A 27,186-nucleotide genomic window follows, 5' to 3' on the forward strand; every position below is an offset into this window, starting at 1 on the left:
TGCAATCTGGATACCTTTTATTTAATTTCAAGAATTCCCTTTGCACGGCAAAAAGGGGTCTGAGAAAGCAGAGCAGCGCAGATGAGGGGCAGGGCAGAAGCAGAGCGCTCACAGAAGAGGTGGTGCCGAGTGCAGGCTGCCCACCGTGCTCCCTGGCTCGGAGGGAAGCGGGATCCACGGGGGGCGGGGCAGGAAGTCGTTTTGGACACGAACAAGGGTCCTGGGGCATGCCACCCCACCCGGGTGCCTGGCCATGCAAGACGCTGAAGTGGAGAATGCGGCCCCTGTGGGCGTGGCGCCCGGAGCCAGGGAGCGACGCACCAACGTGAAAGCGAGTCCTCTGGCGCTTCCTAAGGCGCCGGCAGGGTTGGTGCATAGTAGGGTCTGTGTCCATGTCCATGAGCACGGTCAATTAACAGATAGCACCAATTGGGAGGCCCAGGGCAGGAGAGACTGAGGCTCAGACTCTAGCACCCACTTGCCAGGCCCTCCTGGGGAAAGACTCACTTCCTTGACGGCTGCTCTTGCAGCCCAAGAATCCCCCCAGCCCTCTGCCCTGGGGAGGTGAAGCAATCGTCAGTGAGGTCTGACCCAGGGCACCAGCTGCCTCTGGAGGGCCAGGCCACCAAGTGTGCAGTGAGAAGATGCGCTGCACCCGACTGACGGGTGCGGGGTGCAGAGGACTGGCTGGGGTGAAGGGGTACCACCCAGGAGCCTCCCGTGGGAAGAACGGGCCAGACACAACCCAGGGCATTTCGTAGCCAATGTGTTCCCTCTTGCCAGTCACCCCATGAGTTGGCCCCCCGTAGCTTCCAATGGGGGCATGAAGGGAAGGACAGGGAGAGCGCGGGGACCAGGAAGGCCAGGCCGGGGCGGTCTCCCCGGCGCGGAGGTAGGCAGTGTGTGCGGCGGGGACGCTGCGCGGCAGTGTGCAGCTCTGGCGCCGCCAGCCCACGCGCGGCTCTTGCGGTCGTGGGTAAACCATCTCACCTGTGTCACTTCCCTCAGGTATCGGGCCAGGAAAATCCTGCCCCACCTATCTCTGAGGCATAGGCTAAGGGCGAAAACAGATAACGGATAGAAAACGCTTTTTAGAAAGTATAAAGCGCTACTCCAACGCGAGGCAGTGTTGTCACCATTACGGTGGTGCCCTTAGCCCATCCCTCAGCTCACGCCCCGCCTTCGCCTCCTTTCTCAGGGCGCCTGCCTGGGGGCTCATTTCCTTATCTCACGGGGGTGCCGAGGCTCCTGGCCACTTCCCTGACCACGACGTGCGGCCCCAGCGGCCACTGGGCACACTGGGTGGTCGGGGCGGGTGCCAGGGACTCCTGCGCCCGTGCTGTTCTTCCAGCCCCTTCCCCGGCAGCTCGGTCCACCCTCGGAGCTGAGCTGGGCTCTCCACTCAGGCCGGACAGAACTGGGGTGCCCCCGCCCAATCCTCGAGGGACCCTGTCTGGAGTGCAATTCTCGTGTCCGATTTCTGGCAGGTGGAGGGTGGAGGGCGGGAAGGTGCGCCGAGAACCACGGGACGGGACGGTCGGGCCGCAGGCTGCCCGCGGGCCGCTCTTCCCCTGGCTCCAGTGCGCCCCCCTCCCCCCAGCCCAGTCCTAGTCTCGCTCGGGAGGCGCCTGCTGGGGCCGCGGTGCGCCGAGGCCCGGGCCGCCGCTGTGCACGCGCAGGTGGTCCTTGAGCGACTCCTTGTAGCGGAAGCTCTTGCCGCACTCGCCGCACGTGTAGGGCCGCTCGCCCGTGTGGATGCGCTGGTGCTTGAGCAGGTTCTGCTTGCGGATGAAGCTCTTGCCGCACAGCGCGCACTGGAAGGGCCGCTCGCCCGTGTGCAGCCGCTGGTGGTTCTGCAGGTGCTCCTTGCGGCTGTAGGTCTTCTCGCACTCGGAGCACTTGTAGGGCCGCTCGCCGCGGTGCGTCATCTGGTGGCGGATGAGGCCCGAGTGGCAGTTGAAGCTTTTCTCGCACTCGGCGCACTCGTACGGCCGCTCCTTGGTGTGGCTGCGGTGGTGGATGATGAGGCTCTTGCGCACGCCGAAGCTCTTGCCGCACTCCGGGCACGAGTAGGGCTTGCTGCGCGCGCCATGCAGAAGGAGGCTCCGCCGCAGGCCGCCAGGGCAGCAGCTGCCGCAGCTGCCCCCTGCGCCTGCACCTGCGCCTGCGCTCGTGCCGCCGCCACCGCCACCGCCGCCTGCACCACCCTCCCCGCCGGGCTGCGCCTCGCCCCCGCCACGCTCCCCTGGGAGCACGGGGAAGTCATCCTCCAGCAACCCGCGGCTTGGGGGGCCACCCGGGTTCTCGGCCACAGGGAGCGAGGGCAGGCTCTGCTGATGGGGCTGCGGCTGCGGCGGGGCCGGGGGCGGGGCCGGGGGCGGGTTCTTCACTAGCAGCAGGCTGTCACCTGTAGGGCGGAGACATGAAGTGACATGTTGACAGCGCTCTCACCTAGGACTCCAACCTCCCTGGGTGGGGGCCCAGGTCACATGCTAGCTGGGCCTCAGTGTCTCTAAAACCAAGGAGACTTAACAAGATGATACTGCCCAGAGGGCCGGCGCTGTGGCATAGTGGGCTAAAGCCTCCGCCTGCAGAGCCTGCATCCCATCTGGGCGCTGGTTCGAGTCTGGGCTGCCCCTCTTCCAATCCAGCTCCCTGCTGTGGCCTGGGAAAGCAGTGGAAGATGGCTCAAATCCTTGGGCCCTTGCACCCACGTGGGAGACCTGGAAGAAGCTCCTGGCTCCAGGCTTCGGATGGGCCTAGCTCCGCCCATTACGGCCATTTGGGGAGTGAACCAGCGGATGGAAGACCTTTCTCTCTGTCTTTCCCTCTCACTGTCTGTAACTCTTTCAAATAAATTAAAAAATAAATCTTAAAAAAAAAAAAAAAACCTGATCCTGGCCAGCTGCCTGGCTCTCTGACCTGCCCTAAGCCTACAGGGGCGCAGCAGAGGCTGTCAAGCAGCTGACAGCACAAGGGATGACAGGGCACCCCTCGGAGTGCAGACGAGCATGGGGGGAGCTCCAGCTACCTGGAAGTCAGAATTTCCCAGACAGAACCGGCTTGATTGCAGACTCCTTGCACCCGGAGCCTCTGGCCCATGAGCCCACGGCTGTCCACTACTCTGGAGTCCCAGGGGGACAAGGCTCAGGCTCTGAGCACTGGGAATGCTGGAGGCCTGAGGCTCAGAGTTCTGAGTGCTGCCGCAGGTGCCTGGCACACACAGATGACATTCAGGAATCCTGCACCGCCACACGCCAGCCTCCCCCACTCTCCACTTCGCACTTCCTCCTTCCCCCATATAGGGGCAGCCTGTGTACACACAGGTGGTCCTTGTGAAGAAGGGGATGTTTGCTTCTGCCCACCTCTTCTTGACAGCCCTTTCTCCCCTCTGTGCCCTCCCCCACCCCACACCTCTGCCGGCCTCTGGAGGCCACTTCTCAGGATCCCTGTCCTCGCTTCCACTCAACCGTTCATCTTCCTGACCAAGGCCTGTCCTTGAGCAACAGCTTAAATAGACTGGGCCCATCAAAACTGACCAGGCAGAGAACCATCTTCCTAGAACACTGGCCAGGGGCACAGGCCAAAATATTCCTCCTCTGTTCAGGATGCTTTGGGAGGCCTCTCCCAGCCCCAGAGCATCCTGTGGGGCTGGCTGTGGCTGCTGGGGGTCTCCCTCTACCCACGGCTGCTACTCAGTCAATCTTCCATAGGCCATGGGCGTTATTCCCATGAGAAGTAGACGCAAAGAAACCACATGCATGGACACCTCCCTGGAGGCTTCCTAGGAACCCATCCTGACAAAGCCCGACTGACAATTCTTCCAACTCAGCGAGAGCATCAGGCCCGACTCCCAGCCTCTGTCCCCTCTGCCTGACTCAACTTGGCTTAATGAACCAGCACCATTAGCGCTTGCTGGCCGCACCCGTACCCTCTATTCTCTCTCCTGGGCTCTGCTTGCCCTGAGAACCCCACTCCTGCAGCTACACTGCAGCAACTGAGTACTAATGCAGAGAACTGCACAATCACACACAACCCAGCGTCCGATTTCCCACTCTGGAACTATAACATCGCAGGTTCTCCTCTAGCTCCCACCCCACCTCATGCATGGCCACGGGGGCTTCTCCTGTCCAGTTGGTACCGGTAACTGGGCCACGAGCCCGTGACCTACTTCTGGCCAAGTGTGCACACAGTCTTCTGGAAAGGTTTCCTCACTCCTTGGAGCATGCAAGAAAAGATGGACACCTCTCTTCCCACTGGGTCTGTCTGTGATGTCTGGACCTGCTGTAGCCTTCATGCTGCTATCCTAAGGATGGAGCCACACCAAGGATGGCCAGGTAAAACATTGGAAAGAACTAGGTCCTTGAGAACACGGCTGAGACCTTGAGTCAACTAAGCCTGAACCTGAGCTACCTTAGGACTTCTAGTTTCCTAAGAGAGTAAATTTCTTTATTCCCTAAGGCAGGTTGAACCTGGACTGCAAAGCAGATGAGAGCATCCTATCTGCTACAGTGGTGTAGTCATCCCCCAGCTTAAAGGAACACCTGCCTAGACCCCACGTGACCCTGCCCCAGCTACCACCTCATCTCATTCCTCTGCTTTTTCATAGCAATCTTTTTTTAAAAAAATATTTATTTTATTTATTTGAAAGATAGAGTTACAGAGAGAGAGAGAGAGATCTTCCATCCACTGGTTCACTCTCCAGACGGCCACAACGGCCGGAGCTGTGTCGATCCAAAGCCAGGAGCCAGGAGCTTCTTCCGGGTCTCCCACGCGGGTGCAGGGGCCCAAGGACTTGGGCCATCTTTCACTGTTTTCCCAGGCCATATCAGAGAGCTGGATCGGAAGAGGAGCAGCCGGGACTAGAACCAGTGCCCATATGGGATGCTGACGCTTCAGGCCAGGGCTTTAACCCACTGCACCACAGCACTAGCCCCTTCATAGCAATCTTAAGCAAGAGCTATCTTTACTTGCCCGAACCCTTCTTCACCTCTGTTCTTTTTTCCAACTATTAAGTTGGCATCTGTCCCCACCACACCACTGAAACAACTGTCACTACCTCCAACTGGCCAAAACCAACAGCCTCTTCCTTGTCCTGCACACTCTCCACTCTTCCCACCAGAGTCTCCTCTCCAAGTCTTGGTGAGGCTACCTTCTTCTGGTTTTTGGCCACACTCAGACCTGTGGTCTCGTTCATTCTTTGTCTGCATGGTCCTCAGAGCTCATAGTGCCCTCAGTATTAACCAATGTGTTAACAATTTGATTGGCCCTTGTCTCTGGCATAGTAGCCTTTCAATCTTTGGAGTTGCTTAAGTGATAGGAGTGTCTGCAATTCATGGTGGGCCCCTGGACAGTTTAAGCTGATGAGATGACTCCGGATGGCCGGGTCTGGGCACGTCAGAAAGACCAGCCCCATCAATAAAGGGTTGGGGCTCTTGAGTCCAACCTGCAGGGAGGGGATAGGGAGCTGGAGATTTCTCATGTTGAACTTCAGGGTCAACGATTCAATCAACTGCATCCATGTCAAGAAACCTCAATAAGAACTCAGGACACTGAAGCCCAAATGAGCTTTCCGGTCGGTGATGCGCTGAGTGTTGTCACACACTGACAACGCGAGGGAAGGGTGACACCCTGACTCCACAGGGAGAGGACAACAGAGGCTTTGTGGTTAAGAGCCTCCTAGTCCTGGCCTACAAGTCTCCTTTTGGCTGATCCTGATTTGAATCCTTCTGCTATCATCAAACTGTAATTGTAAGTACAGCACTTTCTGGTGTTATGTGAGGCATTCCAGCAAATTCTTGAACTTGAGGAGGTAGTGGGCACCCGTGAATTTACAGCCAGCTGGTCAGAAGTGAAGGTGGCCTGCGACCCCCAGACTTGTCTGTGGCTGTGCCTGGACTGAGAGCAATCTCCCGGATGAGGGTGTCTTCAATCTGAATTGTGGCTCGATTCCAGGAGAGTGGTGCTGGAGGGCACTGCTTAAACTTCCCAAACCAATCTAGCTCCAGGCTCTCTCCTCAACTTCAGTTCCCTAGGTTCATCTACTCCTGCATAGCACATAACAGTCAGTGAGCAAATAGGTGTTAGATAAGTAGAAACTACAACACTTACAACCATTTTAACCTAAGGTAGTGAACAATGTGGCAATTTAAAGAGAATGATTTCAAATCACATTCTGTGGGTGGTGGGTGCTGCCATCTGGGTGGGGAGACCCGGCTCTAGGCTCCTGGCCTACCATTTGCTCTGGAAGCATGGGGTAGCCACCGGACTGCACAGTCTTACCCATACTTCTTGTTTCAACAGACCCCCATGTGTATTAACTTTGGGTGAGCTGGATTTTTTTTTTTTCCTGTCTTACACAAACTTTCTGAGGGCAGATTCCCACACTGAGATCTCTTTTACTAAAATGCAGTGTCACTTAGTCTGCCTTGGAGTCACACAGGACTCCAAGACCAGTTCTCCTCTCATGCCATCCCAGGGCTGGGGAAGGATGCTGGCAGGGACGGGTGTCACACATTTCTGCATTTGTTTTCTGTGTCCACTACCCTCTCCCCTCCAACCTCTCTCCTGAAGTTTCTTCTAAATAATTCTATGTCTTACCAAAAGTCCATCCCATTGTCCCTGGCAACCAGAACACTAGGTTGGTTTTAAACCTCAAAGAAACAGTATACAAGATACTGATTTCAAATTCCAACGATCACTAGGAGGCAGGCTCACTTGGGAGGAAGACCAGAGGCCCTAGTAAGAGGTTGTCATGACTGGGCAGGTGGGAGATGTCTCCCAAATGCCGGGCATTTCCTCCCAGAGATAAAACACCATGAGGAAACCATGCCACGAGTCGTCTTATCCAGACTGGGGTAGCAGAACTACTCCAGTAGGTTTGGTCCTGTGCAAAGCCTGGCAAGTTCCCCAGGTGCCTTCCCAGATCTGTTTCCACGATGGCACAGGTCCCAGGAAGAGCTTCCTCCAGGCCCATGCTCTCCTAGTCGGCTTGGAAGAATCACAAGGTAGCACTGAGACCAGACTGGGAGAGAATTTCCTGGCACAGCAGCCGATGAGCTGGTTCCTGTGCCTTCAAGGCCAGAGCTAAAACTGGAGGCCCAGGGATTGTTGAGTCGCCTGCTGCCATTACCTCCTGTACTCACGGTCAGTCTCCTGGCTTTCTCTTGCACACCACCATGCCAACAGGTTGCAAAGAGGACTCCTTTAAGTTCTATTTTAAGCAAGCGCATATGCTGGTCCTCTCCTGTCCCCTATCAACTCCTCCTGTCCCCCCTTACTCTTCCAGAACTGCACTGGAAGAGTGTGATCTGGTCGTCTGAGTTCAGGGCAGTTCTGCAGATTCAGAAGTAAGCACGTCCTTGGCTCTTACTTGGCTACTAAGCTCCTCCAGGCTTCAGGAGGCTGGACACAGAGAGCGCCGCGCCCTCTAGAAAACACTGATCAACAGAGGCACCAAGGTGATGGTACTAGGGCTGCCAAGGAATGTTAGCCCGATGCGCAGAGTGAAACAATCCACAGACACAGGTCTAGGTCATCACGCGCACTTTCAAAACACCCAAGAGACTCAGGTCTAGTGAGACATTTGATTCCATACCTTTTGGGGGAGAAAAAAAATCCCCTCTCCCTATTCAAGCCTTTGTGCCTTTACCAGTTACTCTGGAATGTCAGCCCAGGGCCCTGGGTCCTTCGGCTGGTTTTTTCTAGCATTTGTGCCACACGCTTGCTTTCAACTGTGCCCTGGGCACTCTGGCCCAGCTTTCTTTATTATGTTCTACTCTCATTCCCAGGTGTTATAGGCTGAACTTTGCCCCCCCCCCCAAAAAAAAAGATGTCAAAGCCCTAATCCCCAGTATCTCAGAATGTAACCTTATTTGAACATAGGGTCATTGCAGACAGTTAGTTAAGATGAGGTCATTCTAGAACAGGGTGGGCCTCTGACCTGACACACTGGTATCCTTACAAGAAGAGAGAGAGGTGACCACACAGAGACACAGGGAGAACAGATCACCATATAAAGACGGAGGGCTAGAGGAGTAAAGCTAACGCCAAGGGATGCCAAGGGTGGCCAGCAAGCCGGAGAGGCAACGGGGGTCCACACAGGTTTCCGAGCAGGGGCCCGACCCCTTCCTTGACTTTCCATTTTTCACTTGGAGAACGCTGAGGCAATACATTTCCCCTGTGTGAGCCACCCAGTCTGTGAGACCTTCTTCTGACAACCCTAGGGAATTCTCCTATAGCAAAGGGACAGAGCCAGCACTGCACAGAGTAGATTAAGCCTCTGCCTGCGGTACTGGCATCCCACATGGGTGCCAGTTTGAGTCCCAGCTGCTCCACTTCTGATCCAGCTCCCTGCTGATGGCCTGGGAAAGCAATGGAAGATGGTCCAAGTGCAGAGGCCCCTGCACCCACGTGGGAGATCTGGAAGAAGCTCCTGGTTCCTGAATGGCCCAGCTCTGGCCGTTGTAGCCACCTGGGGAGTGAACCAGCAGATGGAAGACCTCTCTCACTGTCTCTCCCTCTCTCTGTAACTCTGCTTCTCAAATAAATAAATCTAAAAAAAAAAAAAAAGCAAAGGGTTAAGTGCTTTGGAACAGACCTTTGAAAAGTGACCACTGAGCGAACCTCACTGCATAAGGGCTGGCTGAGGCGAACAGCCATCCCCGTACCAGGTCTTAGCTGTCCAACCCAGGACAAAGCGCCCAAGGGTCCTGGCGGGCACATTACTCACTGGGGCCGGAGTCCAAGCCGAGCTCTCCTTCCACAGAGTCACGGGGGCCCCACGGGTACGGCTGCTCCTCCTGCTTGATCCAGGATAAAATGTCATGTGCTGAGATGAGAGATTCTGGTGTCATGGAAAGAGGCAGGGTTAGACCCCATTCGTTTCTCCTCAGCGTCCCATCAAGGTCTGAAGACCCCTGCACGCCAAGGCGCCAGGCAGGCCAGGCGGCGGTTTGGGCAGCTGTGTTGCATTTAAGCTCAGATGAGCCTCAGAAGAGCCCTCCTAATAAGCAGCTCACTGCATTTCAAGGTGGCCGGAGAGGAGAAGGCCCCACACAAAGTGTGGGCAGCCGCAGGATCGGGGGTGCAACAGGTCTGCCGGCTCTGCCTGCTGAGCCCATGGGGACCCATGGGGCCCGGCCAGAAGTTGAGCTCTGATGGCCACGGCACAGGGCTGCCTGAGAACTCGGCCACAGCTGCAGCGGCAGTGATGCCTGGGGACACCCTGCCTGGGGACGACCTGCCTGAGGACACATTGCCCACCCTGCCTGGGGACACCCTGCCTGGGGACACACTGCCCACCCTGCCTGGGGACACCCTGCCTGGGGACACCCTGCCTGAGGACACCCTGCCTGGGGACACCCTGCCTGGGGACACCCTGCCTGGGGATGCATTGCCCACCCTGCCTGGGGACGCCCTGCCTGGGGACACCCTGCCTGGGGACACCCTGCCTGGGGACGCATTGCCCACCCTGCCTGGGGACGCACTGCCCACCCTGCCTGGGGACACCCTGCCTGGGGATGCATTGCCCACCCTGCCTGGGGACGCCCTGCCTGGGGACACCCTGCCTGGGGACACCCTGCCTGGGGACGCATTGCCCACCCTGCCTGGGGACGCACTGCCCACCCTGCCTGGGGACACCCTGCCTGGGGATGCATTGCCCACCCTGCCTGGGGACACCCTGCCTGGGGACGCCCTGCCTGGGGACGCCCTGCCTGGGGACGCCCTGCCTGGGGACGCATTGCCCACCCTGCCTGGGGACACCCTGCCTGGGGACACCCTGCCTGGGGACGCCCTGCCTGGGGACGCATTGCCCACCCTGCCTGGGGACGCACTGCCCACCCTGCCTGGGGACGCCCTGCCTGGGGACGCCCTGCCTGGGGACGCATTGCCCACCCTGCCTGGGGACACCCTGTCTGGGGACGCCCTGCCTGGGGACGCCCTGCCTGGGGACGCATTGCCCACCCTGCCTGGGGACGCACTGCCCACCCTGCCTGGGGACACCCTGCCTGGGGATGCATTGCCCACCCTGCCTGGGGACACCCTGCCTGGGGACGCCCTGCCTGGGGACGCCCTGCCTGGGGACGCCCTGCCTGGGGACGCCCTGCCTGGGGACACCCTGCCTGGGGACACACATTGCCCACCTTCCCTGGATCCCCTGAATCTCTCTGTGTGAAGGTGACAAGCGATAAGTGGTCCCAGACTCACTGCAGTTCTCACCTTGTCTTCCTGTGACAGGCAGTGGCATGGGACACTGGTACCCCAGCTACCAAGGGGAATGACACTGCACTCACCCAGCTCTGCAAACACTATGTGCAGACCCGGCCAGGCAAGGGACGCCCCCCTATCCTTTTACACTTCCCTGAAAGCCTGGACTCTCCCCAAAAGTTTGTTGAGAGCCATCGAATTAGTTTTCTCAAGAGAAACTCCAGCGATCATGAACTCCCTCCTGACCTAGACAGATGTGCAGCTCTTAGAAGCTTTCTGGCTCTTTCGAGTGTTTCTCAAAATCAGTGCTGGGGTAACGTTAGTATCAGTCCCACTGAGACAACAAATTATGGTTCCTTTTTGAAAACGGCTGGGTGCCCTCTGCGCACCTTCTGGCACCTTCTCACCTGAATTGGGGTCCGTGGGAATATCTCTCTCGGCCAGATCTTGCTGATCCCATACACACTGGTGCTCCTCCTGTTTGATCCGGGACAGCAGGTCCTGGGCAGAAATCGGGGAGTCTACTTGTGGGAACAAGAGCAGCAAAGGCATTAGAGGGCAAGGAGCTGCCCGCACGTTTGTGTTTTTGAGTAGCTTGCTGATGTCATGCAATGATCTCTTTCCCCTAAATATCAGGCACAGGTGTAACTAAATTAGTCTCATTAACCAAAGGTTGAAGTCAGCTTGCTCCAGTTAGCTTCAGGGGATGCTACAGTGACATAACGGTGGCTTCCAGACAGAGTCTTTCCATGCTCAGGGACTTAAATCTCCCAGAATGAGGTTCCCCTTCTGGTGCTAAGACCACTACAGAATGAAAGATTTTCCGGGGAAATGACACCTGCCAGGAAGCCTTCTATCTCAGTCATTTGAATGGGACTTCGCTAAAACGCAAGAGAAGATCCTACGTTCTCTTCTTTCTACAGTCTACTGAACCTACTTTACCCTTTATTGCCTTCTTCCCTCTTAAAGATCTTTGTCAAGATAGTAATACTGGATGCTTTCAAGGGACATGCCTGAGGACAAGTGAACAGGCGTCCCTCTACCCAGACACCCTAGTCACTTACCTATGAGTTTGAGGCTTTGACTAAGGGGGGATGAGGTTTGTGGAGCTCTAACCTGTGGATAAGTAAAGAGCTGCAGTATGTTAACGCATCTTGTGATGGTTAATTTATGTATCGACTTGGCTTGGCCACAGCACCCAGCTACCTGGATAAACAGTATGCTAGGTGTTTCTATAAAGGTTTTTTTTTTTTTTTTTTTAATTGAGATAACTTCTAAATCAACAGACTTTGACTAACACAGCCTGTGGGGAGCAACCGAGACTAGACTAAATTACTGGAACTGCTGAGACTAATTCTATGCATCTGATCTCCCACCATATGGCGCTGAGAGAGAGTAAACAACTTCACACAGCTGCCTCACCAATTCAACAAACAAGCTGCAGGAGCTGATCCTGCTCCTGATTGGAGGAGAGCAGCGTGCTCGGCATGTGGGTAGCAGAGTTGGGATTGGTGGAAGAGGACTATAAAGGAGGAGAGAGACAGCATGCACCAGGAACATCTAAGAGGAACATCTGAGCAGCCCCCGAGAGAGCCGGCCGGCGGTGTGCCGCTCCCCCGCGGAAGCGGGGAAAGTGGCGGGGGTGCCGCCCCTCCACGGAGGTGGGGGAGCCGGCAGCTAACCCGGGACGGCGTCATTCCTCCGCGAGTCGGGGAGCGGCAGCAAACCCGGGAAGGGCCAGGGCGAAGAGAACAGCCCAGGGTCCGGTGTCGTTCCTCCGTGAGTGGGGGAGCGACAACAGCCCACCCTCCAGGATGGACGGGCATCATCCAATCAGAAGGCCCTGACCTCTCCCAGGGAAGGGGGGACTCTGCCAGCCTCCGGCTGCTGTCACCTAGGTCTCCAGCCTGCTGCCTGCCCTGTACGTTTTCCACCTGCCGGCTCCCACGGCTGCAGGAACCATTTCTTACTCTCCCCACCATGCACGCGTGTGTGCACATGTAAGGCCGTGTGTCTCTGCAGAACTCTGACTCACATATGTGCTCCAACAGAGACCTCCTCTGCAGCAGGGCAGCTGGCAAGACCAGCTAAGAGGAACTCCCCGCCAGCACAGAGGCAGCGGCACACAACTCTGGTTTCCAACAGTGACAGCTCTTCCCAGCCAGGGAGCAGGTCTTCCTGGCCAACACATCCCCAGCCCGCGGAGCCCCGTACAGCACCTGTTACTGAGGAGCACTCAGTACTGCTGCCATGATAGTGGTTTCAAAGGGAGGCCGGGAGGGTTAAAACCAGATTAATACAAAGAAGAGAGGAGACAGAACGATCGTCAATGCCACGTGTCACGTCTGCACCCTGGAGAAATCCCGACTCAGCTCAGTCCTGGACTAGCTCTCATCTCTAGCTCAGCTTCTATCTTGGTGTACACAGCAGACACCCCTGGGGCCTTGCAGGCCCTGCTGAGCCTCCTCCTCCCTTCTGGGTGGGAGCTCACTCACCAGTGATGGATTCCGTGGGGATGGCTCTGTCCTCCAGGCCCCGCTGGCCCCGGACACACAGGGCTTCCTCTCGCTTCACCTGGGAGGAGGTATCCTGGGCGGGCACCAGGGGCTCTGCTCCTGGGGACAGAGACTCACATCATGTGATGCCTTCTCTGCATGGCAGTCACCAGTGTTCGGGGCTCAGGAGGCACACTGTCAGCACTTGCCAGGGGAGGGGGCTGGGGTCTTGGGTTCATGTTGAAGCCATGGGGGACCCTAATCCAGGAGAGGCTATGAGCGTGACCTCTATGGAAGAGTCAACTTATCCTAGTTTTTCATCCCGCTCAGGAAAAGTTGGCCTGGCTGTGGCCAGACACACACACACACACACACACACACACAATTAGCAAGAAATTAAGCTGGGGGCAGGTGCCATGGCACAGCAGGTTAAAGTGCTGGCCTGAGGCACCGGCATCCCATATGGGCGCCAGTTCTAGTCCCAGCTGCTCCACTTCCCATCTAGCTCTGTGCTATGGCCTGGGATAGCAGTAGAAGATGGCCCAAGTCCTTGGGGCCCTGCACGCACATGGGAGACCTGGAAGAAGCTCCTGGCTCCTGGCTTCGGATCAGTGCAGCTCCAGCCGTTGCGGCCATCTGGGGAGTGAACCAGTGGATGGAAGACCTCTCTCTCTCTCTGTCTACCTCTCTCTGTAACTCTTTCAAATAAATAAAATACATCTTTAAAAAATAAAAACAAATTAGGCTGGGGGCCGGCACTGTGGCATAGCAGGTTAAGCTGCTGCCTGTGATGACAGTATCCGATATGGGCGCTGGTTCAAGACCCAGTTGCTCCAGTTTGATCCAGTTCCCTGCTAGTATATGTAGGAAAGCAGCAGAAGATGGTCCAAGTTCTCGGTTCCCTGCCCCACATGGGAGACCTGGAAGAAACTCTGGAATCCTGACTTGAGCCTGGCCCAGCCCTTGCCACTGTGGCCACTTGGGGAATGAACCAACAGATGGAAGACTGATCTCTCTCTCTCTCTCTCTGTCTTCCAAATAAATAAAAAATAAATCTTAAAAAAAAAAAAAAAGAAATTAGGCTGGGCCAAGAGACATAACCAAGCCCTATTCTTGGCCAGATCATGCATCACATCCTTATTTCTGAAAGACAATGACACATCTTTACACAGAACCCCAAGACGTGGGACTAGAACCCTCGTACCTTCCACCCCAGGGAAAGTGAGAACATCATACTTGGTCTGCAGGGTGAGTCTGCATGTAAGGGTGTGTCTGTGTAAGAACAAGGTGATGACACTACGGACTGTAACCAAACAGTGGGCCAAGGCAGCTCGCGCATCCACTAGTCTCTCTTTACCTCCTCTGTCAACTCCCTGAGCCTGAGCTGGGTGTGTGTGTGGGCGGGGGGGGGGGGGGGGGGGGTCTTCAGTCACTGCCAAGCCTAGGGTCCTCAACAGGCCTGAAAGGTGTCACATTTCCTAAGCCATTCCTCACACATCTTTCCACTCAATCTACCTGTGAGTGCAGAACCACAAAGATTTGATAGAACAAAAGGCAAATATGCATGATGTGGTCTCTGGCCCTCTAAGTGAACATCAAGTTTCAACGATGGCAGAACTGGTCCCCAGGAGCAACTCAAGAGATGATCCCTCTTGAAACAAGCATTAGGGGTCTGGCATTGTGGTGTTACAGGTTAAGCTGCCACCTGTAGTGCCAGTATCCCATACGGATGCTGGTTTACTTCCCGGCTGCTCCACTTCCGATCCAGCTCTCTACTGTGGCCTGGGGAAGCAGTGGAAGATGGCCCAAGTGCTTGGGCCCCTGCATCCACACTGGAGACCCGGAAGAAGCTCCTGGCTTCAGATAGGCACAGCTCTGGCTGCTGCAGCCTTTTAGGGAGTGAACCAGCAGATGGAAGACCTCTCTCTCTCTCTCTGCTTCTGCCTCTACCTCTGTAACTCCACCTTTCAAATATATAAATAAACCTTAGAAAAGAAAGAAAGAGGCAGTAGCACCCCCAGCGCACTGGGTGGGTGCCCTGCTCTCCTTGCCTGCCCTCCCTGGCCTCCTGTGCCATCTTCAGCTGCCATCACCTGTGTTCGGATCCATTGGGACATCTCTCTCTTCAGGGTGGCGTTGCTCCCACACGCAAGGTTCTTCCCTGGGCTCCACCTGGGCCGGAGGGTCTGGCTTGGGCACTGAGCCCTCTGAGTCTGGAAGACAATTGGGAAGGAACAAAGAGCTGAGTGGGGTTGACTGATGAATCCAGATCGAGGGGAGGGGAGAGCTCTCTGCCACCACAACTCCCCATCTCCCCCTACATGCCCCTCTACGTGGTAAGTTATGCATGTAAGGTAGCTAGGTCATCTCTTATAGGAACCCCATATTTCTAGTGTAGAAAGAGCTGGTCCCTGGAAGCCAACATCAGACTGTGGCTTTGCCCAGACTATTGAGATGCGCTGAAAGTGAGGTACAAATGGTGCTATTATGCTGCTGTCCAAGATAGCAGTACTGTAATGTTGACATCTACAGTGATAGGCCTTGTTACTGGGGTTCTAATTTTTAATCTCACTATAAGTTATTCTACCTCCCTAGCTTTATAAGCAAATCACTTCTTGAGTTTCCACCAGGTGTAGATATGACACACCCTGCCCAGGAAGTATTAACACGGGTTAGTACACATTCCACGGCCCTCCCCAGACACCACTCGCCGACAGGAGAGCAGGCGTCCTTACCCAGCGACATCAGGGTTTTGTAGTTCTCCTTGACGAGGTTGTTGTAAAGCTCCTTCTGCCATTCATCCAGGTTCTTCCACTCATCCTCAGAGAAGTAAACAGCAATGTCCACGAAGGTCACGGGAACCTGGGCCACGGAGAGCTTCAGTCTGCGCCTCCGGCTTGCTCCTCCCCACACCCTTCACCTGCAGGTCATAGGAGCCACCCAGCCCAGGGCCTGGCCTCCCTCATCCCAACCTCTGCATTCTGGCCATGTGGCTAGAAGCTTTAAAACAATAAAAGATGTATTTATTCATTTGAAAGGCAGAGTTACAGAGAGAGAGAGAGATCTTCCATCCGCTGGCTCTCTCCTAAAAAGGTTGCAATAGCTGATGCTGGGCTGATCCAATGCCAGGAGCTAGGAGCTTCATCTGGGTCTCCCACATGGGTGCAGGGGCCCAAGCAACTTGGGCCATCCTCCGCTGCTTTCCAGGTATATTATCAGGGAGCTGGATCAGAAGTGGAACAGCTGGGACCTTGGGACCCATGTGCAATGCTGGCGTCGCAGGAGGAGGCTTTACCCGCTGTGCCACAGCACAGGGCCCCAGATCATCTCAATAGGGTCAGTCCTCTCTACCCCTGAACTCATGCTTTCAATAACAGTGATGGCCATGCTGCCTTTTCTCTTTTCTTTTCTTCAGGCTTTAACCACAACTGAAAGCTGATGAGCTTCCTTCAGCATTTTGGGCGAAGGAGATGCGGTAGGTTCTCAGCAAGCAGAGCACATAAAACCCTGTGATGAAACCTGGATTTCAAGTCAGACCACCTCTGTGTACACAGTGACATTTTCCCCATGTGGTCATGTTCCAGGAGCTCGTGTTTTGTAGTAGAAAGTTCCACTGTGGCCTGCGTCATCGCCCAATGTCAGCCACTTGCGGCCAGGGTATCTACTCAGTGCACAAAGCTGCTGCTACAGTCTGACAAGGATCCTGATCTACACTCATTTCAGCAGCTCCCCAGCGAGACCTCACCTTGGACCAGGTTGTTCCAAGTGGCTTCACCTGCATGACCTTAATAACCAAACCCCGCCCTGCTTCACCACTTCCAGATCCACACCGAGGACCCTTTCACTCTCGTTCAATTACCCTCTTCTCTTCATCCACTAGTCCCTGCACCTGTGTATACAAGGGCTAAGCTGGCCTGCCTTGCACCTTGGGACCAATTAGGAAAAGCACAGTCAGGCACGCAGCTGCTGGGACAAAGCCAGATGAGTGGGTGGCCCCTTTACACTTGTCAGCCTCTGAGCCAGGTGCACCTGATTCCAAGGGCACCCTTCACAGGTGCAAGGTGCACACTTGGATGGGGTGGTCCTGTCCCTACCCATAAGAACCATTCACCTTTAGAACTGGAACCAGAACGTTCAACTCCTTGGACCTTCCGTCAGACTCCGGCAAAAGAACACCAACACAGCCCCCTGTCTTCATAAAATGCCCAGGATCTTGCAGATAGCATCCGCCACAAGTACACAAACACCCCTCGTCTCGCCTTTTGTTGCTCTCTTGTTGAGGAGGCTTGTTACACACTTTTCCTTTTTCCTTTCTTTTGGGAGGGTGGGGAGGTGGTAAGAGGAAGGAGTTTATTTCAAAAAGACAGCTGCCTTGGGGAAAGAGGGCTCTCAGTCCAAAACTAGCTCCTTTCCCTGTTAAAATTCTCCCTCCTCCAAACCCTTTACAGGCCTTCCTACCTCTGATCTCAGGCCGACGCTGGCAAGCTCCTCCTTGCCCGTCCTCTTGCCACCACGACTGCCGACACGTGCCCTTCACTGCTGCACCACTGTCTTCTCCATCCTCAGGTTCTCCCTCTTTCCCTAGAGGCATCCCAACCCAAGAACATGACTCAACTCTGCTATCTCAGGTTACCCTACTCTCTCTCTTCACTTGAAACATCCTGAGAGACAGTCTGCTTCCCCTCCGCGCTCTGTGGATACTTTAATCCCTCAGAATCCATGCGCCCCCCATGCTCTGAGACACGCCTGGAGGACCATCAGCCACCTCTCTTGTCATCCTTGCCTTTTCACAACTCTTTGAAAGGACACACCGCCTTTCTAGAATTTTCTCCTGCTTGCTTCCCATCCATCTGGCGCATGTCTTCTTCACTGTTTCCTCTTCCTCTCCCAAGGCCACGGCTCCAGCCTTTTCCGTCACCATTTGTTCCTTTCCCCTTGGCAACTTCATTCTTCTCTGTTCAACTGTTCCCCTTCGCAGATGACACTCTTCAAATGCCTCGCTCCCTTCAAAGTCAACAGTCTTCCGAGCAGCCCCACTAGTCATCTTTAAGTACCTCAAACTAAATGCATTCAAAATCAAATTCACTGTCATTTCCAACATACCAATGCTTCTTCCTCACTTCACATTTCTGCGGAGGATTAAAAGCCGGGAATCTTATTCTCATGGCTGGAAATAGATCTCTTTCCCAAAATTGCACTGTGACAGGATACAGCAGAAGCCTAAGACTGGTCTGAGACTGCAGGGAGCTGGATCAAAAAGACTACTTACGCATTAGCTATGAATCAATGAATATATCTAAAGAGAAAGCATCCTTCCTTAAATCTGACAAATGAAAAGAATGTGCCTGTGGCTAGTATGCTAAAGACCTGTTGCTAGCAACATTGATCACCATTTCTGTTTGTGGTGGCTTTAAAATACATCCACAGATTCTTTGTCCCTTCAAGAGGTAGGCCTAGGGCCAGCTCTGAGGCGTAGCCGGTAAAGCTGCCGCCCGCAGCAACAACATTCCATACGGGTGCTGGTGTGTGGCCATTTGGGGAGTGAACCAGTAGATGGAAGACCTCTCTCTCTCTGTCTCTTTCTCTGCCTCTGCCCCTCTGTAACTCTGCCTTTCAAATAAATAAATAAATCTAAAAAAAAAAGAGAGAGAGAGGTAGAGCCTAATTCTTGCTTCTAACAAAGAAGTGACAACAGACAACTTTTTTTTTTTTTTTGACAGGCAGAGTGGACAGTGAGAGAGAGAGAGAGAGAAAGGTCTTCCTTTACCGTTACTTCACCCCCCAGTGGCTGTTACCGCCAGCGTGCTGCGCTGATCCGAAACCAGGAGCCAGTTGCTTCCCCTGGTCTCCCATGCGGGTACAGGGCCCAAGGGCTTGGGCCATCCTCCACTGCACTCCTGGGCCACAGCAGAGAGCTGGCCTGGAAGAGGAGCAACTGGGACAGAATCCAGCGCCCCAACCAGACTAGAACCTGGTGTGCTGGCGCCGCAGGCGGAGGATTAGACTATTAAGCTGCGGCGCCGGCCGAACAGACAACTTTTGAGACTAGGTCATAAAGGACATGCTGCTTTCATTTTGGTCTCTGTCTTGGAGGACAGAGCTGGCATGTCACCGGGATGCTCTAGCCTCCCAAAGGGGAGTCCATTTGGTAAGGAACGGAGGCCTCCTGCCAACAGCTAGATGAGTGGGGCATCTTGGAAGTAGATCCAGCAGTCCCAGTCAGAGCTTGACTATAAATTCATGACACTGAGCCAAAATTGCTCAGCCAAGCTTTCCTTGAAAACGTGAGAAGATAGCTATGTGATTACACCATAACATGTTAGGCTCATTTGTTACATAGCAATAGGTAAGTAACACAATGGTCTACAGAGTGTTTTCCCAGAGACAAAATCGATTAATCCACACAATCCCATGAGGTGAGTGTGCTATCAACTTCATTTTACAGAATACTGAAACTCAGGGACCTGCCTGCCAGGAATTTAATTTATACCACACTTCTTTCAAAAAAGAAATTGAGGAGGCTCAGAGACAATGAAAAACATACTTGATCAACAGCGGGAACATCAGTATGTGGCAAAGTCAAGATTCAGACCCCAGGTCCTCCTCTTTCTGTGAGGGCATCTGGTAACTCAAGACTCCTGACATCAAGGCTGACATTGAGGCATAGCTGGATAACCTACAACTTACAATGCTAGCATCCTACGTCAAGTACCAGTTCAAGTTCCAGCTACCGTGCTTGCAATCCAGCTTTCTGCTAGTGAGCCTGGGAGAGCAGCAAGAATGGCCCAAGTACCTGGGTCCCTGACATCCATGTGGGAGACCAGAATGAACTTCCTGTCTCCTTGGCTTCAGTCTGACCCAGTCCTGGCTGTTGTGGCCATTTGGGGAGTGAACCAGTAGATGGAAAATCTTTGTCACTCTGCCTTTCAAATTAATTAATGCATTAATGAATTTTTTTTTTAATTTAAAAAAAGGACTCATTTAAGGTACAGGACACACAGAGTCCCATGTGAGGATACAGCCCCGAGTTGAAACACACAGCACAGGCAAGAGAGAAGCGCAGTGTAGATGCTAACTGTGCTAGACAAACAGTATAAGCAAAACCATGTTCGCAACGAGTCTCTGTGGCCAGGGAATGCTTTGTGCAGGAATCAAAGCCATTCTTGCAACTCAGTTCTGTGCAGCTTCAATAAACCATGTCAAACAACTCCTCTGGCAAAGTCACTGGGTTGGCTGCCTCAGCAGATACAGAGACAAGTAAGACCCGCTCCCTTCTATGGAGCCGTCAGCTGTGCAATGATCTCTTGTGCGCCAACCCTAAGCCAGGTGCTGATACAGGCACAGGGACATTGCAGTGAACCAAGGAGAATTCACATTCTGGACAGGGAGAGCCAACTAGGAAGACAGAAAAAGAAGCAAATGTTTAAGATACCCATGGCATAAGAGCTTTGGAGAAAATTAGGGCAGGAACAGGGAACAAAGAGTGCGGGGGGTGGGGTGGTGTACTTGGTTCTTTTCCATAGTGTCTGTGGAGGGACACAGTGACCAAGTGCCAAGTGAGCAGATCCCTCATGGAAGGGGGTGGCAATGCTGCTATCTGGGGAAGGGGCTTCTCAGGGAGGAGCCTGAGGTGGGAGCTGTGAGGCCCACAGGAGCACAGCAAGAAGCCCATGTGCTGAAGCAAGGGGGCAAGGGAGCACGGTGGGGACGTTGCCAGCAAGGACAACAGGCAATGTCTGAATAAGACGGGAAACTACTGGAGAGGTATGGCCAAAGGCATAGGGAGAGGAGTCATATTTAGAAGGACCACTCTGCTGCTCGATTGAGAACAGCTTATATGGAGTGGGGAGGACAAGATGGCAACAAGACCCATGAGGCGGCCACAGCGACAAAATCAGGTAAAGGAGGACAGCAGCTTGCAACAGGCAATGGCGAGTGGGAGTGCTGAGGGGCGGGCAGACTGTGGGTTATCGATTTATTTGACAAGCAGAGAGAGCGAGAGAGAAAGGTAGAGACCTCTCACCCACTGGTTCACTCCCCAGATGCCCGCAGTGGCTGGGTGTGGCGGAGGTCAAAATCCCTAGGCTTTGTCCTGGGCAACTGAAAGTCTGGAACTGTCCAGTGGAGACCAGGACAGCGCCGGGAAGAATGTGCTGCAGGCAGGACATCTGCAGTTCAGTTTGTTCCTGGTAAACCTAAGACAACTTGCTGATACCCAAATGTCCAAATGGGGACACCTGAACTGACAAGTGGGAATGTGAATCTGGCATTCAGGAAGAAAGCCTGGATGAGGGAGAGAAATAGAACATGTTCGGGAGTTGACAGCATACAGACTGCGTGTAAAACCATGAGGCTAGGGGCCCACTGCTTGGGATGCCCACACCCCATATAGCAGTGTCTGAATTCAAGTCCTGGGTCCACTCCTGCTTCCTGCGTCCTGCTAATGTGTACCCTGGGAGGTAGCACATGATGGCTCAGGCAGCTGGGAGACCTCAATTGTGTTCCTGGCGCCAGCTCTGGCCTGGCCCAGTCCCGGCGACTGTGGCGTCTGGGGAGTGGGTGAGCAGTTGAGAGCTCTGTCTGTGTATCTCTCTCTGAGCTCTGTCTGTCTTCCTACCTCTGAAATAAACAAACCATGAAACTGGATGATGTCACAAGAGAGTGAGTGTAAATAAAGAGCACAAAGCTGAGTGTGAGCCCAGAGACCGCCGTGAACACTTACAAGTTGGAAAAAGAAAGAAAAGCCTGAAAAGAAAATGGAGACAGAACAGCCGATGAGCTGGGTCACAATCAGGACAGGGAGGTGTCCTGGAAGTCGCATGGAAAGGTATCTCAAGGAGGGCACGCAATGCCGCTGACGGGGCCAGGACAGGAAGACCGTAAACGACCGTGGGCTTTAACAGTAGACATCAGGAGGGCCTTGGCAAGACAACAGGATGGAGGGTGGGAGCAAAAGCCTGATCAGAGAGGGCTCCAGAGGAGCGAGATCCAGTCATCCACTCACTGGGATGGAGAACAGAGGAGCATGACCACAAGGGGTGCAGTCAGCAGACGCTGGACAGGACAGATGGCTCAATTCCCTCCGCAGATAAATTGCAAGGAAAAATAAGAGATAGAGGAAGATCTTATTGTTAAAAAACAGAAAGACTTCAGGGACATACCAATCACAGTGTGTGGGCCTTATTTAAAACCTGATCCAAGCAAAAAAAAGAAAAAATGGAAGAAAAATGCAAACAGCTGAAAATTTGAAAACCAATTGTATATTTGAGTAGATTGAGGCTTTTACTGTAGTGATGGTGGTAACACGGAGGTTACTATATTTTAATAAAAGATTTATGGGCCAGCATTGTGACACAGTGGTAATGGTTAAGCCAACGCCCATGCTGGCAGATATGAGGCCTGGCTGCTCCACTTTCTATCCAGCTTCCTACTAATGCAACTGGGAAAGCAGCAGAAGATGGCTTAAGTGCTTGGGCCCCTGCACTCATGTGGGAGACCCATTGGAAGCTCCTGGCTTTAGCCTGGCCCAGCCTTGGCTGCTGTGGCCATTTGTAGAGTGAATCAGCAGGTAGAAGAGCTCTCTATTTATTTATTTATTTATTTGTCTGAAAGGCAGAGAGAGAGAGAGAGGGAGAGACAGAGATCTTTCATCTGTTGGTTCACTCTCCCAATGACAATTGCAACCATGTCTGTGTCAGGTCAAAGCCAGGAGCCAGAACTCCAAACTACATGGATGGCAGGGGTCCAAGTACTTAGGCCATCTTCCACTGCCCTCCCAGGTATTCGGAGGAAGTAGGATTGGAAGTGCGACAACCAGCACCTGGACATGGGATGCTGATGTCACAAACAGTGGCCTAACTTGCCGTGCCACAATACCAGCCCATAAGGGAAACAAGACTGGCCAAGAGTTGACAACTGTTGAAGCTGATGACCAGCACATGGAGTTCATTATACTATTCTATTACTTCTGTATACGTTTAATAAAACAGGGAGAAAGTGAGCAAGACAAGAGAGAATTGGAGATAACAAGAATCAACAAGTCTTCTAAGGGACCGTGAATCAGAGGAGTAGTGAGCGAGGCACTGATAGACAGGAAATGCAAGGTTGAAGGAGTTTTGTTCCAGAGCTGGGCAGTGGTGCAGAATGTTCACCCCCTGTTGGGGATGAATGAGAATGAGAAAGGGGAGAGGTGCTAGGGTGAACTCCTGGACAAGGGCAAGGAGGCAGACATAGCACGCAGCAGGAAGTGGTAGACGCCCTGCCACGGGAACACGGGAAGGCTGAGTCAGCAGTGGGCACTGAGGCCGACAAATGAGCTGATTGCGCCTGGAAACCTCTTTTGGGAGACTCCACTCCCACAGTGAAAGCAGGGCCACAGATGAGCCGGGGGAAGAGTGGGAGAGTGAATGGAATGGGAAACAGAGCGTGAATTCTGGACTTTGAGACATTCCTGCCCGAGACTAGTGACCAGGACTTGAAGGTAGTTCCAGTCAATGGGGTTGTGGGTTGGTTTCCAGCCTCCTCGTGCACGCAGGCGTATGCAGAGATGAGCAATGACACATGGCCCCTGCTCAGTTGCATGTGGAAAAACCAAGCAGTGAAGAGCCGCAGGAATTTCTAGACCACCAGAAAACTCAGAAATCGCAAAAGCCAAGGCTCCAAGATCAGACTCTGGGGAACATTCACTCATTCATGTGAGTGGAACAGACTTGAAGAAGACACCAAAGTCAGACAACAGGGAGCCAGAACAGTAGGGGAAGGAACGGCAAAGCAAGTCAAAGGTTTTGTTCACCAGCACAGCCCCTCTAGCCCTGCCCCTGCAGACCACCTCATACCTTGGGGGCCTCCCCCTTGCTGCCCGGGGGCAGCCGCAGCACCCAGAAGTTCCTGTTGCGAAGCAGGTTCTCCATGTTCTCCAGGCGCCGCTGCAGCAGCCCGTACTCCTGCAGCAGGGTGCCCAGCACGGCCCACTTGCTCTCCATGTGGTTGCCGAACTCCACGGCCGTCTTCTCGCAGTCGGCCAGCTTCTTCTCCGCTGTGCCGGTGCGCCCCTCCAGGTTCAGCAGCTGGCTGGCCTGGGCATCCACCTTCCTCTCCACGGCCTGAATGGCGGCCACCACGGTCCAGAGTGAGATCTCCGCTGTGGGCAACTGGGGCTCTCGCATCATGCGGTCAGGGAAGACAGGGGCCCTGTCTGGGAAGGGTGGGAACTGAAAGGGCATTGGTCGCCGGGCATCCATGTCCCATTCTTGAGCCTGTGTGCAGAGGGAGAAAGTGACAGCCTGGGGTGAGATCCTACAGGAGGGAGAAAGGTGGCCTGACAACAGGTACAACCAGCCCAATGCCACAGACTGACTCTGCTTCACTCCCACCCCTCAGACTACGGGGCTCTTGGGCACCCTCAGCAATTGCTAGGCCAGCCACCCACCCGCTCAACTAAACACTCTCCCATTCCCTGCCTCTGGGAGTCAGGGCGGTCACTGGTTCATCTACCTTGACCCTTAGCAAGTCAAGGCCACGAATCTTTGCCTAAAATATCTCAGGCCACTTCCTCTGAATAGACCAGCTGCTCTCTTTCCAGGCCAGACTTTCGGACAAACTTCATGTTTGCCTCATGTATTTCTGTTGTTGTTTCAAGGTAAGAAGTTTCATGTAAGCTATCTGACGCTAATCTTCCCAGCAATCTCTCAGCAGGTTAGGGCAAGACTGATTATCTCTGCTTTAGGGATGACGAAATCGAGGCACGCAGAAGCAGCTGGTCATTCCACAGTGCCTCCCTATGCTGCCAACTGGGGCAGCTCCCAGTGCTGTGGGTCACAAAAAAACATGCTTCGGGCAGGTGCCACTGCCACCATGCCTGCCAGGCCACCGTCAAGAGACAGACCACAGCCCAAGCTCTCTGATTAGACAAGAGCTTCTTTTCCCCCCAATACACAGCCGATTTTTTGGTAAATATTTTCTAGGATGAAAATAGGTCTACCAAAAATGTCACTCATTAGAGGAGGGCGAAGAGGAAAAAGAGAAGCTCCGGGCTCCTTCCCTGCTTCCTGGGGAGGGGGAGCCTCCCCAGGAAGGGTGAGGCTGGCAGGTGCGGGTTGGGAGCTGAGTCTTAGTTCCAAGACTCAGTCACTGTTCAGGGGGAATCTGGGAACAGGTGCCATATTGTGCCAGTGGATAGAGCTTGCCGGAGGACAACCAACTCTTTGCCATGTGAGAAAGGGAGGTGTCATTTTCTGTCCTCCTGTCGCTGCTGAAGAGGCCCTGGGAATGAGGAAAAGTGGAGACCTGCTGCCGCGAGCTGAGCTGAGCAGGCCAAGGACACACAGGCCAGCTCCGCTCCCCGGTCCACACCGTCGGAACAGCCTGCTGTCCTGAGAACCCCTCCACCTCGTGGGGGAGAGGGGCAGGGCCCTGGGCACGCCAGCCCCCGCTGACTAAGAGGTGGTGGTATTTCCAATCCCGTGGGCTTCCCGGAGGGCCTGGCCCACAGGCAGGGACAGGCCCAGCGCGGGAGTTTAGGGAGGCTCCCCGGCTAAAGCTGGAGAATGACCAAACAACCCAGCAACTCCTGGCTAACTTGTTGGAACCCGGCTGAGTGCAGTCCGGGGCCAGCTCAGACTTCCATATGGGAGTCTGTCCGGACCCTTCGGCGCCCACCTCGCTGTGTGCCCCCTGCCGAAGCCCTGGTCCTCAAGCCGGTTGCCCGCACCCTGGGACGGCTGGTGGAGGGAGGCCCCTCTCGCGCTGCCTCGGAGCCAGCCGCCCTGGGACGCGCGGCGTGGGCAGAGCTGCTCCCGGGATTCCCACGTCCAGCCAAGTTTGCCAACCCAAGGGGACAAAGTCATCTCCCCGGGCCCCTCCCGGGTCAGCCCCGGCGCGGGGGAGGCTGGCGGTCAGTCAGTCTCAACATCTCGCCCCGCTGGCCGCCGCGTAAACATGGACGAGCTCTTCGTCCCTGCGGCCGGCCAGGAGGGCTGGGCGAACCCTCCGCTGCCAGGGCGCGCAGGGCAGCCGCCGCCGGGCCTCGGCGAGGGGGAAGGGGTCACGGCTCCGCCGGCTCCCAGGAGGCCCCGGCCAGGCCCCGGCCCAGCAGCAGCGGCCCGCGGGCCCTCGGCGCGGATCGCTGCAGGGCGGCCCGGCGCGGGCCTGCCGCTCCGGGCCTGCGTCGGGCCCGCCCGTCCGCCCGCGCGCCGCGGCCCGGTCTCGGCGCGGTCTCGGCGCGGGCCTGACGCGGGCGCCGCGAGGCTCCGTGAGGCCGGCCCGGCCCGCGCCCCGCCCCCACGGCCTTGGCGCGGCCATGGCGCCGGCGGGGGCTGCACCCACCTGCATGGGCGGCATTCCCTCGGCCATTTCCCCGCGCAGCGCCGGCTCCTGGTGACAGACCTCCTCCGGGGGCAGAGCCTGGGCCCAGCTCCAGCTCCCGCTGTCCAGCCCCAGGCCCTGGATGCCCAGCTGCTGAGGCTGCGGCCGTGTTGACACAAACTGCATCCTGGGAGTGCTGCTCCCCGCTCGGGCCGGCCAGGGAGAAGAAGAACGTTTTGCAGGCGCCTTCCCCCTCGCCGGGGCCGGACAGCTCCATCTACAGCCCGTAGGAGCAAACAGTCCCCTTCGGCGGCGCTCCCCGCCCTCCGCAGCCCGCGCGCCAGCCAATGGCCTCGGAGCTGCTGCCTGCCTGAGGGGCCGGTCGGGGCCACCCCGGGCTGGGGTCACGGCAGCCCCCCAAAACGTCCGGGACCCCAGCGTGGGATGGCCTGCCTCGAAGTCCCGTACCACGGCCTGGCTTTCTGTTCACTCCGCAGATGAACTGGGCATCCCGGGAGAAAATGGTACCTGTACTCAGACACTTTCCCCTTCCCGCGCCCTCTCGTCCCAATCCCGATTTTCCTGGGCCAGTCCCAGGGCCTTTGCACTAGTACGGGTGATCGGGTGCTAAAACGATCCGTGCTCAGTGTCAGAACATTTTCACAATGGTCACTTCAAAGACCTTTAAATGCAGGTCAATTTCACTTTGAAACCAGGCAGCCAGAGGAGGACCAGGGAGAAGTCAGGGTAGACTGAGAGAAAAGGTAGGACGAGGGAATTCACTCATTCCGCAGGTATTTACAATGATTCTGTGTGCCAGGTACTGTTTGGGCAGAAGGTGGACTTTGAGGTTGCATTCACCAGCAACCCCTAAGGATGCCAATTAAGGGTCCTGGCTGCTCCACTTCCTATCCAGCTCTCTGCTAATGTGCACGGGAAGATGGCCTGAATGCTTAGACCCCTGCGCCCACATGGGAGACCTGGAGGAAACTCCTGGCTCCTAGCTTCAGATCAGCCCAGCTTCGGCCACTGCAGCCATTTGGGGAGTGAACCAGCAGATGGAAGACCTCTCTCTCTGTAAACTCTGCCTATCAAATAAATAATTTTTTTTTTTGACAGGCAGAGTGGACAGTGAGAGAGAGAAAGACTGAGAGAAAGGTCTACCTTTTCCGTTGGTTCA

The 27,186-nt window shown here is 55.1% G+C and overlaps 1 protein-coding gene and 1 long non-coding RNA gene across 8 annotated transcripts; one reads left to right on the forward strand and one right to left on the reverse strand.

Annotated features, from left to right (window-relative positions):
- ZNF282 (zinc finger protein 282) lies at positions 1-26,315 on the reverse strand. Of its 7 annotated transcripts, none has more exons than XM_051849850.3 (8): positions 26,028-26,315; positions 23,540-23,959; positions 15,440-15,566; positions 14,798-14,917; positions 12,705-12,818; positions 10,617-10,730; positions 8,732-8,845; positions 1-2,407 (listed from the first exon to the last, which is right to left on the reverse strand). In XM_051849850.3, the coding sequence occupies exons 1-8, from the start codon at positions 26,190-26,192 to the stop codon at positions 1,608-1,610; spliced, it is 1,974 nt and encodes a 657-aa protein (XP_051705810.3). In that variant the 5' UTR covers positions 26,193-26,315; the 3' UTR covers positions 1-1,607. The 7 variants fall into 7 exon arrangements, with proteins under 7 accessions (XP_051705810.3, XP_051705809.3, XP_008256274.4 ...); XM_051849849.3 differs by having other exon boundaries at positions 10,617-10,733; XM_008258052.5 differs by having other exon boundaries at positions 12,705-12,824.
- LOC149127607 (uncharacterized) lies at positions 15,573-23,448 on the forward strand. Its single transcript, XR_016231790.1, has 2 exons — positions 15,573-16,179; positions 16,289-23,448. It is a non-coding gene; the product is annotated as an uncharacterized LOC149127607 (long non-coding RNA).
- Positions 26,316-27,186: the final 871 nt, after the last annotated feature.

This window comes from Oryctolagus cuniculus, chromosome 3, assembly GCF_051225735.1.
Source record: "Oryctolagus cuniculus isolate XC-2025 breed Fujian yellow rabbit chromosome 3, ASM5122573v1, whole genome shotgun sequence".
Taxonomy (NCBI): domain Eukaryota; kingdom Metazoa; phylum Chordata; class Mammalia; order Lagomorpha; family Leporidae; genus Oryctolagus; species Oryctolagus cuniculus.